The 19143-nt window shown below is 36.8% G+C and overlaps 1 protein-coding gene across 1 annotated transcript; it reads left to right on the forward strand.

Moving 5' to 3' along the window:
* The first annotated feature begins 13418 nt into the window (after positions 1-13418).
* Positions 13419-16888, forward strand: LOC149214193 (phospholipase A1-Igamma1, chloroplastic-like). The gene is made up of 2 exons (XM_089389320.1): positions 13419-14688; positions 16686-16888. Exons 1-2 carry the CDS (start codon positions 13419-13421, stop codon positions 16886-16888), a joined length of 1473 nt encoding a protein of 490 aa, XP_089245446.1.
* Positions 16889-19143: the final 2255 nt, after the last annotated feature.

Consider the following 19143-nt stretch of genomic DNA (forward strand, 5'->3'; position numbering starts at 1 on the left):
AGGCAACCGTGAAGGGCAAAAGGCTTGCAGCTTTGATTGATACAGGGGCTACTCATAGCTTCGTAAGCAGGAAGGCGGCAAGGTCCTTTGGAAAGAAAGCAAAGATGGAAGGGGAATGCAGTGCCTTCAAGGCAGTTAACTCTTCCATTAGAGCTGTTGATGGTGTGTTGAAAAACACACCGGTAAAGGTTGGATCATGGTTCGGGAAGCTGGATTTGAGGGTCGTAGATATGGACGATCATTCTATGGTGTTGGGGTTGGACTTTATGAGACTTGCACAAGCCATACCAATGATGACCCGAGACCTTCTCTTGATCACAGCCGAAGGGAAGAACGTGATCGTGCCAATGAATAGAAGAAGTTGCTTGGGATATAGACCAAGAATGGCTTCTATGACCTTGTATCCCAAAGATCCGAAGGTTAAGCATGGAGATGTGGAACCAAGAGGACTTGGGAGTGTGGTCCAAACGACGAAGGAAAGGAAGCTGATCGACTTCGTTGCAAAGGCCGGAAAGGAGAACAAAGGGAGTGAGGAAAGGACCTCACGAACTTGGAAACACTTGTTGGGGACATACTCTACTAAAGATCTTCACAAGGAAGTTGCAAAAGAAGTAAGCCCGAGAACTACTTCAAAGGCAGTGGTTGATGAAGATTTTGAGGGTAGAGACCCTGCTGGGATAGTGGATTTTTGTAGATATGCTATGGGCATATATGACTTCCAGTTGACAAAAAACAAGCTAGAAGAGCTTGGATGTACATGTGAAGAGGTTGAAGCTGTGCACGAATACTTGAGGACACAACATCAATCTGACACATGGGTGGATGAGAGTCAGGGAGGAAACTTCCTGGCCCTTCTCTCTTCTTAGATGACATAGAAGATGGGGCTCGTTGTTAAGCTGCTCATGGCAGTGAGCCCTCAAACTTGGTTGAGCAGGTGTGGTAATCATAACATGCTGCAGAAAGATGGGGTTTCCATGGACCTGTGCATGGAATCGTGGAGATGAGTGTTGGCACATGGCTAGGATGTGTAACACTTGTTATACATGGGCAGTTGGCACATGGAGATGGCTTGGTGGAGACGGGACCTTATATATGTTGCAGAGGTGTTGCATCATGAAGAGGAGTCTACATCACGGTCGATATTAGTCTTGGTGAAGGGATCACTAAGATGGAATGTTGTCGGGACGACAACGTCTTCAGGTGGAGGAGAGTGTAACGCCCTGGTGTTTTGGGCAGAAGCGCGCCTTCACCCGACGGGCGACCCGGGTGGGCAACCCGTGGGCGACCCGTGCACGACGGGTGGGCGACCCGGGTGGGCAACCCGTGGGCGACCCGTGCACGACGGGTGGGCGACCCGGGTGGGCGACCCGCGGGCAACCCGTGCACGGTGAGCTATGGCAGGTTGGGCAAGTATGTCATCCGGCGCACGAAAGACGAGCTGCGAACGAGCTGCAGCAGACTTGTACGCGGGTGCAGCTACCCGAACCGGCGAGACGAGTTACGGTTGAGGCTCGGGCGAGCCGAAACGACGAGTCGACCCGAGGGCGACCCGCGCCCAACGGGCGGGCGACCCAAGGGCGACCCACACCCGGTGGGCGAACCAACGAACAAAGGCATGACCGCGAGCTGGTGGACACGGACATGGGCGCGAGTTGGTTCAGACACAAGTGTGGGCGGTTGAGCGTGTAGACGTGGACGAAGGGAGGGCGACCCGGGCGGGCGCCCCTCCATACGACGGGCGGGCAGAACACGACAGCAAACGGAGTGCGACAGCAAGACAACAATGCGACATAAGGCGGACGAGTGCGACGTTCTCATGAGCCGGTTGCGACGTTCTTGGGAGCACTTACGAAATACATATGAAATAATGCGATGGAGTGCAGAGTTTATAAGGGCGTAGGGCGGCCTTGCCTTTAGGCAAGGGCCGACCTGCCCATAAGTAACAAAGGGGCTTCAACGCATATGTTTTGGGGGTCGGCTTAAAGAGCTGACACCCCTTCGTTTTGGAGCTAGGATGGCTATATATATATATGGCGCAAGAAGCTCATTTGGAACCAAGCACTTCGCTCTCCTCTGGGACTTCGATATAGAGTTAAGAGGACGCAGAAGTACGCATCTCTCATGCGCATAAGCGAATAAGTGCGCAGTTCAAACCAGGGATTAGTTTGGAGGACGAACAGTTCACGGTGAAGACGATTTGGTGCGGAAATTGATTCGGTGGAGTTCTAAGAGGCTCGGGTGAGCTCGCTCTAATCGAAGGTAATTGGTATCGGATTGTAAAAGGCATTCTTGCCTTCGTTGTATAAATTCTAAGTGTTGGCAGTGGGCTGCCTGGCACACTTGTTGTATTATTGAAAAGAAGGTTCATAATATATTTGGGCGAACTCGTTCGGGAGTTGCCCCTCCCATTATAATTGTGTGTCAATGTTATGTGCTCGGTTTACATTGCATATTGATTATATTGGTTATGAATGTTTATGAAGTTTTATGTGCTCTACTTGGTTAAAGAAGATTAATTAAGTACATTAATGTGAAAGGCGTAGTCCAAGTGTATGAGTATTACGAAAAAGAAAATACACGTTGGTGCCGCACCCCGCCGGAGAACGGTCGAAAGACTACCGTAGACCTGGGGGCATGACAAAATCAGTCTCAATGGATCTTTTCAGCCATCTGAACTTTTCAGTAAGACATACTCACGCAGAATCTATGTTTTATTTTTTACATATTTTACTTCGATTTATTTATTGTTTGAGCAATACAACAATGATACTCATGTTTCTTTTATATATATATATATATCTATATCTATATATATATATATATATATATATATATATATATATATATATATATATATATATATATATAATAGTCTGGAAAGCAAGCGAAATATTGAGAGAGTTTGGCCCTTTTTGAATCATAAACTATTAAGAAACCGTTATTGGAGTCAATGATATGTATAATGGGCATTAGGTAGGCCGAGAATTATGTTTTTAATTTATATTTATATTTATATTTATATATATTATTTATTTATTTATTTTAAAGATATGGATTAAAATATGTGATTTGTAAAATAGTAATAGTTATGTTTATATAAAATTATTTTTAAATTTTTAAAATAGCTAGTATGTTAATGAAGTCAGTTATTTATTTAATTAAGAATTTTATCTAGAGTTTGGTTTTTACATATGTCATAATGTTTTTCTTTTAATGATTATTTTTTCCATTTGACTTAATTTTTTCTTAATTATATTTGATTAGATTTTCTGAAATTCTTCCTCTTATGCAATTTTGATTATTAAACCCTTCTTATTTTTCCTAGATCCGGAGGATGCCTATTATTGTGATAATGAATCATAGTAAACCACTTCCTTCCTCCTAGACCTCAACCCTTCATCTACATCATTGTTCCTTTTCTAGCCTACAGTTTTAGTTGCTCCTAACAACATATGGAATAACTCCTTTGAATAAACTTAGAAACACTATAACTAGGGATGAGATATAGTGTCATTTGTGATCCAATATACTGTAAATTTAGTTACCATAATCTGGTTCCCAATATTATTTAGTGTAAATTTCTAAAATAAAATTTAAAGTAAAGTTCAGTTGTTGGTGATGGTTTCCATCACCACATGTCATAATTTCTCCTCTCATTATTACTATTTATGTAAATCCATTCTATAGTTAAAAATAAGACGTTCAAAAACTCTAAATTTAAATACTTGCAAATCACTAACGATTTCAATCTTACTTAAAATCCTTATCGAAAATTTCTCACACAAAAAAATTGAGAATTATCCTAACCATATCCATTCATTACTCACCAATTAATTTGATTATTGTCTTCCACCTACTTTTTCCATGAGACCCCAACAATTGTCTTACACCCATATATAAAATGGTTCAGAAGTCACCAATTGAGTTGATTATTGTCTTCCACTTACTTTTTCCATGAGATGCCCACAATTTCCTTAAAAATAGTATATCAAATGGTTCAGACCAGACTCTACACTATACATGTGCTTGAATAAGCACCACATCCCTGATCTGCTTAGTTGCTTTTATTTAAGAATAAGTAGTTCTTTTTTAGGGTATTGATATACTACGTGTATACATAACTTTAATATATTTTTATAAACTTTTAGTATGAACCAATAATTAATTTAAGGATTTTTTTTTTATGATTGTTATGGCTGAAGAAACACTTATCTCCACATACTTAGATGTTCAAGGTAATGGTAACACTTAGCCTATTTAGATTACATCCCTCCTCCATTTCAATATGGTGCACTGTTTTGTTTTTTTGGGAGCCATTGGCATTTGATTGGTATTATATTTAAGTATAAAATTGAGTATTTTACTATAAAGTCTACTTTCTATCTTTAATGTGAATATACAAGTGTAATCAAGGGTAAAATAACTTAAAGAAATCTCTTAAATATGAAAATTTGGAGGTTTAATAAACTTGTGCTTGCAATTGGCCATCTTTTTTGGAGGTTTAATAAACTTGTGCTTGCAATTGGCCATCTTTTAATTGAGGAGCTTTATTTTTAAAATAGGTTTATTTTGGATAAGTCGGGTATAAATTTTTAGATAATCTTGTTGAAGGGCTTAGTGGAACAAATTTAAACATTATGAGTTCCCTTAAAGAACATTGTTTAGTTTGTTATGTATTTTTCTCATACCTTTTAAATTATAAACATGAAAAAGTGTTTGAAAGCCTATAACATGTTTAATATTGATTGTGACATAAGTAATCATTCTACTTGTTTTAGATTGATGCTCTTTATTATTAAAAGAGTTTTACTTTTAAGTTGAATATTGGTTATGGTAGTATATATCTGAACTTCTATATATTATTAACAATGATTGTTTAGTAATGGTAGTTTTTATACACATTTTAAAAATATTATTAGTAAGAAGTGTTTATGTAAATGGTAGATATTTTAGGGTGAAGATATGAAAATAGTCTAGATAGATTGTAGTTGTTGATGAGTAGCAACAAGAGAAAGATCTAGTTAATTTTCTATAAAAGGTTCTCAATTATCGATTATTATCTTGAATAAAACTTATATGTTGTCCGTTGAAAATAAAGTTTTCAAGAAATCTAATTTCATGTGTATGAAGAAAGTGTTCATTTGGTTGTGTATTATAAGAATAGCAAATTAAGAACTATATAATTTGGTTTCAAAAAATTATTTAAACATGATATTGGATAATTTTAATACGGAGAACTATGATAATTAGGAGAAGTGAAGGCTTGATTGAATGTTGAAGAAATAAGGAAAATGACCCAATTAATGTTATTGGGTTGAGGGTTTGTATATGATGAATTACTACTACAACTTATGATAGAAATTAAAACATTGACATATGGAGAAAAAGTCTATGAAAAATTCTTAAATATAAATGTGCATGATACATAGTACTAATACTAATGGTGGAAAGAATGTTGACTCTAGATATTATTATTTACAAACAAAACATCATTTAATGAAATAAATGTTTCATGGCATATGTCATGTACCTCCCGCTAACCTACGATAATTTTTTTTCTAAATCTTACATATCCATCTTTTAACATGAGCCAAGTCCGACGTGGTATATACCTCTAGCTCTTACCATTTTGGTATCGTGATACCCGTCATCATAAGGTTTATATATAAAACTATAAGGTTTGATATTCTTTATTACCACCCCTTCAATTATAAGATCATGTAATTGAATCCACCTATTAAGGTTTACAAGGTGGGGGACATTCATGAGGTGGAATATATTTTTTCCTAGTCTCCTTGATTTGAAATGTGGTAGATATTTCCTCGTTCCATATTTCAACGAGGATATTTGATTTCGTTGCTTGAGATTACACCTGTACTCACGTGCCTTGAGGGACGGACTTAATGATAGGTTCAGCCGTCTGAAATTGGGTACACCCAAATAGTGATTTTCCATGGTCTCCGCTTCCATGCCTCCCTGCCATCGGAACGATATACTTCTATTCTCTAAGGTGGGAAGTAGCATTTCTTTTGTGATGTTGTCAACTAATTTAGTGTGGTTTCTCTCGAATTAGTTAAAACCTTGCCCACCCTTCGCATTGCTATTTGTTGTCGCTGATGTAGGGGCTTTTTAGCACACCGACCTCCCTTGTGAGGTAGTCCTGCTTTTTGGAGGTCGATCAGAATTTTGTCATTCGCAGACTCCTCTTGGTATGTTTTATAATCTATTACGGACTAGTGTAACTTTATTCTTGGAATTCCATGTTTGTCTTTTACCTTTTAACAGTTTTCTCCTTGCAGATTTTAGCCTTCTTTGGAACGAGAGGGCTCGTTTTCCTTTCATAAAGTTATAATTGAGTTGGTGTCTCGAGTTCTTCACCCAAATTATAGTCAGTTATTCATTTTCATTCCATCAATTTCGAAACCACAATGTATCATTTTTGTTTTGTATTTAATATAGTTGCTTTTATCTTACCCCCACCCATACGACTTTTCATGTAGGGAATTTTCCAGGTTTTGTCGCTAAGACTCCGTTCCCGGCTACCCCATTGGAACGACAGGGTAGAGTTAATGGTCTTGGATAACCTACTCGATATGATAATGATTTCTATTTCTTCTTTCCTTTTTTCTGTTGCATGGGTTCTAATGATGACCCTCTTTCCCCCTTTCGGTAGGACTTTACTCAGCTATGGCTACTACTTAGTCACTTGACTTACACACATTCGTCCTCATCTGCTGGTGTGATGGTTTGACACTGGCATGATATACGCTCCGGTATTCACCTACTTCTGCAGCTCTTTGCTCTTGTACAGGTGAAACTTTGGTATTGGTTTCTTTTTGTGTCCTATATTCAATTTAGAGTTCGCAGAGTTGCAGGGTTTCCCCTTAGATTCTATTGCTCTTTTCTCTTTTCCTACCGGTATACCTCTTCTTTGTAACAATCTATCCTCCGATCAGCCGATAGACCATCCTCCACAATTACTTGTCATCATTTCACTGCCAGGTTGGTTTGAACTTATCTTTAATGTTCAATTGCTGTAGTGTATCCGTGAGTTTTCAATTAAGTAGATTTGGGGTACCATTTCAATTTCCCTTTTCAATTAAACACTCAGATATTAAGCGTTTTTGGGTTATAAGGGTTCTTCTTCTCTCACCCTTCCTTCCATGGGTGACTACTAAACCGGTTTGATTTAGACTAGGTTCTTGGTTTGCATGCCAGGTTTGTACCGTGGTGGCCCTGTTCTACTACAACATAGTTACAATACTTCAATAATTCCTAGCGTACTTTAAGTCCCTTGCACGACTATTGTATAATTTGTTCTAGGCCCAACGTGGTTTTTGCATGTAATAACATATAATTTTTGGAGTACATGCTAACAATAATGTTGATTATGTCATGTTCCAATATTTTACCATTTTTCCTATCTAATGATAGTGATGAATTTACACCTTGAAGGTTTTTACAAATGACTATTTCCTTAATGAATAATTCTGTAAGTTATATATTCGTTTCCAATTTCTAATTGGATGTTAGTGATGGTGATTTTTTTTTACTGTTGTCGGCTAAGTGCCGCTATAAAACTTACCCCTAATGGTTTTTTAAACTTCATAGATAAGTATTGGTATCTACTGTAAGGAAATTATTTTGTTACTCCCCTTGTTGTCACATTCTTCAAGTCTTAACATCTACTCTTTTGCTCGAGTTCCCTTTTTATATCTATAGCGAAAGTGGCTATCTCTTTCCTATCTGCTAGTCAAGGGTGCATGCTTCTCATAAATCTCTCATAAAGTATCGAGTTTATTGTTAAAATTCCACGAAAATTACATGTATGTTTAATTTATGAGTGTTTAACCAATGCTCAACCCGTTGTAATTACTTAGAAGTGTTGAGGTGTATTTATGTTTCTCTTATTTCTCTATTTAGTATTTAATTTCGAAATATCACATTTTAATTTCCTATCTATAGTGTAGTAGTACTACTAGGTTAACGAGTATAGTTTTATCTTCTTCAGTTTAGATTTGGCCACATTTTTAACCTTCCCCCTATTTCCCAACAATAACTTCTACATAATTGTTCAACCCTATACTCTTTAACTAACAAGTAATGAAATCGAACAATATTATGTACCATACTCAGTGCACAAGATTATTACTTAATTTCCTATTCTTATTAAATAAAATTCTTATAATAGTATAGTGTAATATAAAGACCAATTTAATATAAAGACAGATTGAAACTCCATGTAACTAAATCCACCATAAAATAATTCATGCGATCATAAGAGCTAGCAACCACAATCTTTCCACATTTATAAATTACTTTGTCATTATGTCAAGTAGCTTAACACTATGAATGAGTACAAGATACATCTTTTACTTAATATATAATACCCAAATCTTGTAATATACCCAACCTAATTGATTCGAAAGAAACAATAAATAATTAAAATCACGTAAAAAAAGAAATCTAGCCAAAATGATCAGTAATAGCTCTTGTGGGAATCAAGCATGTTTTCACCACCCAACCTTGCACTGTAATCCTTCAGTTCACCCCCATGATGGGATGCTATTGCCTCCGCATCAACCCCGTGTTGATGGGTTCTATAGTTACTTAATAGCTATCTTTCATGATAAAGTTTTGTCGTGCTTTTGTGGAACTTTTGTATCCACTTGCCTAGCCTTTTCCATAAAAGCCTACCTTTCTCTCTGGCAGTGCTTTTAAGATTTCTCTAAGCTTAGCATATTTATCCAGCTAAGAAACTTAATAAATATTTTTCTCCTATCCATTATGCTTATCTAGAATTCTATCTAGATTTCTTATCATGAACAAATTATCCAATCTCCTTTACCCATAACATTATACTCTTTTGTTCGGGAAGAATCATGTTTCTACGTGTTTCCTTCCAAAGTATTTTTTCTTGTCTATTTATTCAATTCATTTAATTTACATAATATATCCATGTATTTTCATGGCCTTTTCTGTCGGGAATTTCTGGTTATTCCAAACAAAATACAGTGGAAAAAATCCTCTGTTTCCACTGTTGAGAATTTTCTGATAAATTCCGAAACAACAAAAATATGAACAGAGAGTAATACTCTATTTTCTGATAATTCAAAAACACAAGAACAAAGCATAAAATAATACTTTACTTTGCCTCAGGATCAAAAACTGATCAAAATAATACCCTATTTTTGACACAGAAAAATACTCTGTTTTTAACTCAGAAAAACAGAAAAATTCGTTCTCTGGAAACGGTGTTGCAGCAACACAGTTTTTTTTCAGTTGTTGTAACTGGTGTTGCAGCAACGCTGTTCGTGGTGTTGCAGCAACGTAAATTTTTGACGTCAAGTATTTTGTGAGTTACGGTGTAACAGCAACGGGCAAAAAAGAAACTTCTATTTATGAACGATAAACTAACTGATAAAATAAGTCTTCCTCACATAGAGGGATTTCTCAACTGCTGTTACAAAACATCTTCCTCTTAACAGAGGGATTCACCAATTTATGTTAAAGAACATCTTCCTCTTTAACAGAGGGATTTACCAATCTATGCTTAAGAGCATCTTCCTCTTGACAGAGGGATTCACCAAACTATGCTGAAAAGCATCTTCCTCTTGACAGAGGGATTACATCAGGAACGCTTCAGTTCCAAAAAACAACTATCTTAGAAAATTTCAGCACTGCTGTGCAATACAAAAAAGTCTCTTGTTCTACACTGCTGTGTGTTACAAAAGGACTTTCAATCTATTTCTTCTGTTTTCTACTTCTATTTCTGTTTCTGCTTCGGTTCTTTCTTCACTGCTGTGTCTGCATTTTATAGTGCGGGAAAGGGTCATCACCGCTTTATCTTGCTGATGAAGTCTCTGCTGTACTCTGCTGCTCATAATGAACGAATCTGATCTTTCTGACATTCTGCTGTGCTTCTTGAGTCGGTTATGTGGAAACCCATAACTGATAAATGTTGCGTCGGCTCGAGGCTGGTTCTTTTCTGTTTCAGCCGTTCTGCTCATTAATACAGTTGTTGAGAAGTAATGGTGTAGCGCTGGATCTGATCTTCATCCTTCGGGAACTCAAAAATAATTAAAGAGTGAAAAGATGGTAATGGCGGTGATTTAAAAGATCGGGAAAAAATGTGGGGCGCCGGATCACGACAAATGAATAAAGTAGCTACTGCTGTTCTGTTCACTGCAGTTCTACCGCAGATACGCCGACTCTTTTGTAAGTCCTCTATTACGACTCGCTGATGCGATATCGGCGATCACTCATCGGCAATGTCCCGCATCGCTGCTGCTCCACAGCAGTTGGAATTAATATTCCAACATTTTCCCACTATTCACATTGTCATCTTAATTAATTCATCACATCCATAGAGCGATATTTCATTCTTTCCCCCTTAAACTCACACCGTCCCTAGTGTGAATACGACCAGTCGCTTTCTTCGTACTTAGTGCTGGATAAGAATTCTACAGTATTTTCTCACACTCTAGTAGCTGCATCATAAGTACAATGTTTCTTTTGGTACTTCAATCTGGATTATATCTAAATTCCAAAGGCATTTGACCAACAATTATCATTTACATAGACGAAATAATAGTGACCAAGCTATTTTCCTCTTTTTATTTCACCCGGCTAACCCGATATTTTTATCTTTAATATGTGTCTATCAGACATTTTCTTGTGTGAGACAACAATTTACTACTACCAACCCGTTTTCACATGAATCTCGACATAGCCATGGAAATCATTAGATATATATATGTTTTTCATTTTATTCCCTGAACCGATGAAGCTATATAATTATTTCCATCCTGGATGCTTACGAAGTTTCTTGATTCTGTTGATTCTCATGGTAACTTACATAATTTATTTATCTTGTGTAGAACTCTAAAAATTTATACTTTTGCATTAATTCCATGCCTTTTTTCCAACATATATATTAAATATATGTTTGATAACTTCAATCTCTGTTCATGCAACCCATAAGGTCATTACCGTTCACATATATCACTAACATTTCTTTTAATAGAATTAGAATTTGTCCAAAATAGGTAACTTCCAGTACACTGGATATAATATTTTATAGAGGTCACTATTGGCTAGATACAACATATTTTTGGGAAACTTAATTTAGTTAACTGAAAAACAAACATATTTCAAAAAGACTTAAACTCACACAGCTAAAAAACAAATCATTTACCATTGATAAATTACCATTATTATTGTTTAAAATATAATTTTTAATATATAAATTAATTTGAATTCTATAGCCTCCGAAAACCACATATTATACTTCTGAAGCGAAAAGATCTCTATCAAATTTTAATCAAAATTGTTTTAGAAAATTATACCAAACAGTTAAAACAACATTATTTGACATGGTGTTTAAGCTGCCAAGACTGTTATCGTTTTTATTGCGTTCTAAAATTATTGACATTGTTAATCGTGAATAGCAAAATAAGGTTCTCGGCTCCAATGGTCGAACGGTACGTAAGAAGTTGGCGGCGACGACGCGACGACACGAATTTATTATTACAGAACTCAGAGAAGCAGAAACAATTACTCAAGAAGGATATTGCAGATGTGTCGTACACGTTTGAGAATCAATAATAAATTATTTGCTGAATTACGTGATAATCTGAAAAGAAATACGATTTGTTTCCACATATGATCCAGATGCAATATCCGCCTGTTAAATGTGTGAAAATCCTGCGATTTTTAGAAATTTTAAATTATAAGATGATTTAAATGGTCACGGATTCAATGAACAACGGTGAAATAACAAGAGTGTAAACGTGCAAAATGGTAATATTAAATAAATTAACGGGATTAAATGATAATCGAAAATGATTAAGGTTGAGTAAACGTTAGGATATTTAGGAATATAAGGAAGTTTAGGATATTAAATTTTAAAGATAATCATTGCACGTGTAATTGGAGATTTGAGTTATCAATTTGTGTTTCTTGATAAGAGTTAATTGGAGATTTGAGTTATCAATTTGTGTTTCTTGATAACAGTTATTGATGTTGTTTTGTTGATAGTAGTTAGTGATGATGTTTTATTATTGGTTTAATAATTGAGTTATGAATAGTTTTCTTACTCTTTAGAATATTGTAGTTGTTAATTTTTTAAAGAATATTAATTTGTTTTTTAATAAAAAATAAAAATTTATGTATATGGATAAATTACATTTTGTTAAAAAATAAGTATTATTGTTATGTTTTTAATTGAAAATGATAAACTGATATTGGTTCAGTCTAACTAATAGAAGTAATGATTTTTTTAGCTGGAATTTTTGATACAATTTTGAGCAAGATTGTGATTTGTGTTGTTTAAAATGCATTTTTGAATAGGTAAATGTATTTAGCACTTTAGAAATCTAGGAAATTCTCAAATTAAACCACTTGAACTTAAAGGTTGTATAACTAACCCATGACAACGAATTTCTCACTAAAATAAAGTGAGAAAATCTTCCAAAAATCTACTCTAAATATATTTAAATAATTTTTTATTGCGGAAATAAATTCAGCTCAGTAAAAAAAACAAAAACAACCTAGAAATCCCTTGTTAAAAAAACAAAAAAAAACTACAAATCTTAAAACTTGATAGTTATAAATCCTGAATTTCAAATAATTCTACCATATTTTTACAAAATTATATTTATGGCTTAAATTTATAATTAAAAAAATCTGTACTAAATTTTTAGCAAAATAAAGTAGAAAAAACAACCATAAAAGGCATTGCGCCTAATAGTTAAACTTGAGGAGATTCGCTGCTCTGAGAAAATAACATAATTACAGCTTCAGATAAAGATTGGCATGTGTTACTGTGGATAAGATGAACTGACAACGATTAGATTGATGCGATGGACAAAGTCAAACCTGCTGCTATGTGAAGCTGGCTGCCGCACGTGCGCACGCCGGACTAAACCGAATGATCTCCCATCAAACTATTTGTCCAGTCACATGACAGAGATGGCACGCCAACTTTTCTGGCAACCTTCAACGAGGATGAGAAATATGTAATCGTACGTCCCTAGGTTTGAATAATTCCTAATATTTCGTTGAAGCCAGGAATTTGCAGTCAATTTAGGATCGGAAAATCACAGAGAATTCTTATGCTTATGCGACCATGTCAAATTTTCCAAATTCAAAATCAAACGTGCGTGTTTCTGCAAATTATCATATCCACACAGCACCACGATCTAATCTATGTTATATATAGCCACATGATCTGTGTATACATACCTACTTGCACATAAGATTGCAAATCTCTCTAGTATGTAAAACTGCTGAAGCTAAGCCCTGGTTAGCCCCCCTGGCCTTCACTTGATCGCGACATTGCAATTCAGAAATCTTAGAACTGTGGTTGAAACTCAGAAATTGTTAGAATGTTATATCAGATGATGCACCCGTATAGGATGAAGGTAATTCCTTCATGTTTGACAACTTCAAGTTTCGATGGTACTCTTCTGGATCAAGAATTCCGGGCACCAAAACAAATCAAAATCAATTCGAGTGGGATTCATCACACCGGACTACTTGCCGATATGTGGCAAGATATCCAAGGAGCAAACTGGTGGAATGGGTTATTAAATCCAATCAATCCACTTTTGAAAGCGGAGATACTTAGATACGGTGATTTCGCACAGTTATGCTATGATGCATTCGATAGTAAAGTTTGCATGAGTTCTTATGGTGGGTGTAAATACAGCCCTGATGAATTATTTTATAGTAATTATAACGTGGCCGGTAATTGGCAAGCTTACTACGGGTATCGAGTCACCAAGTATTTGTATACTGAGACTGATATTATATTGGGGAGGCAGACAGAGCAATCTATTTGGATTGGCTTTATTGCGGTCTGCACAGATGCACAACAAATACGAAGAGCCGGCCGGAGAGATATTATAATAGCGTGGAGAGGAACCCAAACATCTCGAGAATGGATACAAGATCTCACAGATTTTTTAGTTCCTGCTCGATTATCAACTACTAATGGTCTCAAGGAGAAGGGCGTCCGAGTAGAGAAGGGATTTCTAAATTGTTATAATTCTACAGGAGAAACTGCTCGTTCAGAAGTTATAAGACTCTTAGATAAATACAAGGATGAGGCCTTGAGTGTTACTTTAACTGGGCACAGTTTAGGAGCTGCTCTCGCAACCTTATGCTCATATGATGTTAAACAAATTCTGAACTTACATTCACCAGCACGCCCTATACCTGTTACTGTGTTTGCATTCGCCTCTCCACGCGTAGGGAATAGAGCATTCGCCCAAACAATGGAAAAACTTGGTGTTAAGGTGCTTCGTTTGGTGAATAAGAACGATATTGTTCCCAAATTTCCTGGACTTGTTGTGAATGAGAACTCATGGGGATGGTTCAGAAATTTGTTGAGTTGGCTTCCCTGGACATATTTTCATGTTGGGGTCGAAGTTGTTTTGGACAACAATAACTCCCCCTTTCTGAAACATACGTGCAATCTTGTTAACGCGCACAATTTAGAGGTGTATCTTCATCTGATCGACGGTTATGTGGGAGAGGGTAAACCTTTCAAATCTTCTGGAAGAGACCCTGCTCTTGTCAATAAGAGCTGCGACTTACTGATCGAAAAGCTTGGCATTCGTCCTCGTTGGTTCCAGCAGCAACACGAAGATCGAATTTGCAAGGCTGAATATGGCTACTCTAGCTGTATTCCCGAAACCCCATGAAGAAATTGTATCGGGCTGTTTCCAAGATGTATATGGCCTTTGGTACCTACATATTTTCATAGAATGAGGTTGTCAGCCAATCAGTGATCTGTTACCGAAAAAGTGGTTAGTTGATCATGCAATCCAATGCATTCCAATCATAAGTGATCATAAAATAGAAAATGCCAATCAAAAGCATTCCATTGTTATTAGGGTACAGGAATATGTTCGATGACCATAATAGCATCTATGTTCATGGAACATATTAACTAATATACATAGAAACGACTAATAACTAACATAGAAACGATTGTTAAATGTCCATATAAATATAACTAACATAGACACGGCTGTTAAATTTCTATATAAATATAAAATTTATATATATACATTTAAAAAATAATTTTTGACTATGAAAATTTATTACATTTAAAAAATAATTTTTGACTATGAAAATTTATTCTCACTTTATTGTTGGGGATTTTTCTCGTAAAATCCCAAAAACAAACAAACTGAACACACAAAGGCAATGCTATGTTTCCTTCTCTCCACAGGATCTTTTGCACAGGGAAGCTGTTTTGTCTCAGAAACAGTGTTTTTCTACACAAAAAAAAACACTTTGCATTCATCAATATGACTGCCTGTTACAAAAAAAAGGTCTTCCTCTTAACAGAGGGATTACAAAACTGTTGTTACAAAAAGAGTCTTCCTCACATAGAGGGATTCACCAACACTGCTGTTACATAGAAATCTTCCTCACACAGAGGGATTCACCAACACTGCTTCACATGCAGTTCCACAAACAATCAAAGTTGTCTTCCTCTTAACAGAGAGACTCACCTAAGACTGTGCTGAAGAGCACCTTCCTCTTGATAGAGGGATTCACCTGAGATTGAGTTGAAGAGCACCTTCCTCTTGACAGAGGGATTCACCAAGACAGTGTGCTGAAAAGCACCTTCCTCTTTAACTGAGGGATCCACCAAGAAAACATTTCAACAACAAAATATTACTTTGTTTTCCTCGTGAGATATTACACTGCTGTGTGTAAAAATCTCATTTACATTTACTGATGTAAAAACAGAGTTTTACATTTACTGCTGTAAAGAACTTTTACATATGCTTGCTCAAAAAAAACATTATGTGCTCCTGCACATTACAAAATCTCACAAATGTTTTCAATACAATATAAACCTGTTCAAGAGTTCTCCCCTGCTTCTTCTATGATGGCACTGTTGTGCATATCCCTTAGTTGTTCGTTACTGCCTTGCCTCTGCAATTCACACTGCTGTGTGTAAAAATTTCTCACACTGTTGTGTTCGTTACCCTCACTGCACTTCTGTGCATCTCATTCTATTTTCTTCATTCGCTGCCATTTTCGTTTCACTCATTACACTGCATTACTTGCATATAAAAAGAAATCATCCTCAAGCTGTTGTGCTTCATCATTTTTTCATTACATAGGTCAACACATATATTCTATGCACTGTTGTGCATCTCTTCCTATTCTTCTGCTACCGCACACATTCTCATTCATCCCATGTGCAAATAATCATACGCTGCCCCTTTTTCGTTTCATTCATTATGCAAATGAACCCATACGTGTGCAATAAACGACGGCCTGAACTCCTTATGCACTGTTGTGCATTCTTCCTCTTTTTCGTTGCCGCTTCGTTTGGACAACATCCAAAAACTTACATTTCCATTTCAATCTTTGTTCTGTTTGCATTAACACATTGCACTGCTGTGCAAAACACTCCTTGCTTCACTCTACGCACTGTTGTGCGATACATTACATGCCTCACACACTGGTCGACTCATAAAAACCATTTCTTAAAACATATGTGCTCCCCCTGTTTTCTTTCGCTGCCATACTTCCGTGAAATAAAAACCTCACCAACATTTACGAATGCCATTTAATTCTCAACATGGCGGTTAATTAATTTAGTCGGCGGTCAAAACAGAAGTTTGATTTTACGCCACGCAATGTATTTAATGCAGGTTCGTATGCAACTTTGATTGATGGACGACGGAGAACGATGAAGACAATCGGACGGTGGACGGAGATTTCGGGAGGCCTTTTGCTGCTGAACGTTAGGCTCCGATATGGCAGGTTCAGCGGACGTACAGAAGACCACGCGTCCACAGATGATTGTATCGGAGGCGAGCGTACGGAAACCACAATTGCAAGATGGGCGGTCTGAAATGTCAGGTGGTTTTGCTGAGCGGTTTCGTTGCTGCGTGCTGGCTGAGTTGCTGTCCACGTCCGCGTCCACGCTGCCTGCAGTTGGAATTAATATTCCAACACTCCCCCTTAATTTCAACTGCTGGGCGTTCAGTCATACCCAAACACTTCATCAAAAATTCAAAACTTTTCTGATCCAATGGTTTGGTCAGAATATCTGCTACATGCTCCTTCTCTGCTCTCATGGGAGTTTTAATTTCATATCTCCCCTATAAGAATATTCATTTGATAGAGTTCTACCAGGGTCTTCATCAAATCTTCAATTTCTTCCTCTGTCATATTGACAAGAGTGTTGGCAGTGAAGCCCATCTCAACCATCTTGGCAAGAGTTACATATTGAACTCAATACCCTTTAAACAAATCTTTAAGGAACTTCAATTCCTTTCTCCCATTTATGGGTTCTGTCCATTTTTTATTTTTAACTCCATCTTGTAAATGAACAGGGTCATCAACATGACTAGATAAAGCAAACAAAGAATTCGTACCTTCATTTGTTGCTTCTTGTGGTGTGCTTGGAGAAGCACATTCATTTCTCCTCAAGGGTGTGATTTGCTGCCCTTGTGTTGGTGCTGTTGTTTGAGGATGTACTTCAGCCATCTCCTCATCACCTTCATCACGAGACAAACAGTTTTTAACATTTAATGTTTTCTCTAAGCTTTCATCACAAGCTTCCTCCTCAATGAACTGAGGTTTTACTGTCTTTACTTTCTCCATGCCTTGATAGGCTATCTTGAGAGTTTCCCATGCTTCTTTGGATGTCTTAGCTGTTGCTATCCTTGGAAACACACTCTCATCCACCACTCGATACAAGAAGTAGAGGGCCTTAGCATCCTCCTTCTTATAGTTCTTCAACTGCTCTTTCTCTGCCTGAGTTAAGCTATTAAACTCATCATCATTTGCTGGTTTTTCAAAACCATCTTCAACAAATTGCCATAAATCTTCTGATAAAAGCAAAGCTCTCATAACTATTGCCCAATAGTCATAGTTTTTCCCATTAAGCTGTGGGAGCTGGGTGTTAAACATACCCATGCTAGTGCTGGTGCTGGCCATTCCTTGCACTTCTTAACTATGCTTGAAATTCTTGACTGTGTTTTTAAAATGACTCATTGTTTCTTCAACAGCAACACAGAAAATTAATTTGAGAAATATCTGAATCCTTTTAGCTGAGACTTCTCTCTGCTGGAGAAGTTGCTGCAGCAAATAAACTCCTTCCTTCAGCTTCTTTGTCACCTTCAAAGAGCATGGACCAGCTCTGATACCACTGTTGGGGATTTTTCTGGTAAAATCCCAAAAACAAACAAATTGAACACACAGAGGTAATGCTCTATTTCCTTCTCTCCACAAGATCTTTTGCACAGGGAAGCTATTTTGTCTCAGAGAAACAGAGTTTTTCTACACCCCAAAAAAAACACTTTGCATTCATCAATATGACTGCCTGTTACAAAAAAAAGGTCTTCCTCTTAACAGAGGGATTACAAAACTGCTGTTACAAAAAGAGTCTTCCTCACATAGAGGGATTCACCAACACTGCTGTTACATAGACATCTTCCTCACACAGAGGGATTCACCAACACTGCTTCACATGCAGTTCCACAAACAATCAAAGTTGTCTTCCCTTTAACAGAGGGATTCACCTGAGACTGTGCCGAAGAGCACCTTCCTCTTGACAGAGGGATTCACCTGAGATTGTGCTGAAGAGCACCTTCCTCTTGACAGAGGATTCACCATGACAGTGTGCTGAAAATCACCTTCCTCTTTAACTAAGGGATCCACCAAGAAAACATTTCAACAACAAAAATTACTTTGTTTTCCTCCTGAGATATTACACTGTTGTGTGTAAAAATCTCATTTACATTTACTGATGTAAAAACAGAGTTTTACATTTACTGTTGTAAAGAACTTTTACATATGCTTTCTCAAAAAAAAAACATTATGTGCTCCTGCACATTACAAAATCTCACAAATGTTTTCAATACAATATAAACCTGTTCAAGAGTTCTCCCCTGCTTCTTTGATCCGGATTTAAACAGGAACGCAACAAATTACAGAGATAACCATATACACAAAGATGCAGCGGAAATAATACTTCATTTCATTAATGGAAAATACTGAAATATGCTTACAGACAGAAATGGAAATAAACTAGCTAGGGCGATGGTAGCTTATCTCTGAGAAGAGATGTGATGGCTACATGCCTCTGAACTGTGTTACAAT

Source organism: Pinus tabuliformis, chromosome 1_1, assembly GCF_031772625.1.
Source record: "Pinus tabuliformis cultivar Carrire ecotype Pingquan chromosome 1_1, CPIR1, whole genome shotgun sequence".
Classification (NCBI taxonomy): Eukaryota; Viridiplantae; Streptophyta; class Pinopsida; order Pinales; family Pinaceae; genus Pinus; species Pinus tabuliformis.

Coding starts and splice junctions, on each gene's coding strand:
- LOC149214193 (XM_089389320.1), top strand. CDS start 13,419: ATGAAGGTAATTCCTTCATGTTTGACAACTTCAAGTTTCGATGGTACT. Junction 14,689..16,685: donor TGAATATGGCTACTCTAGCT/GTATTCCCGAAA, acceptor TATTTAATGCAG/GTTCGTATGCAACTTTGATT.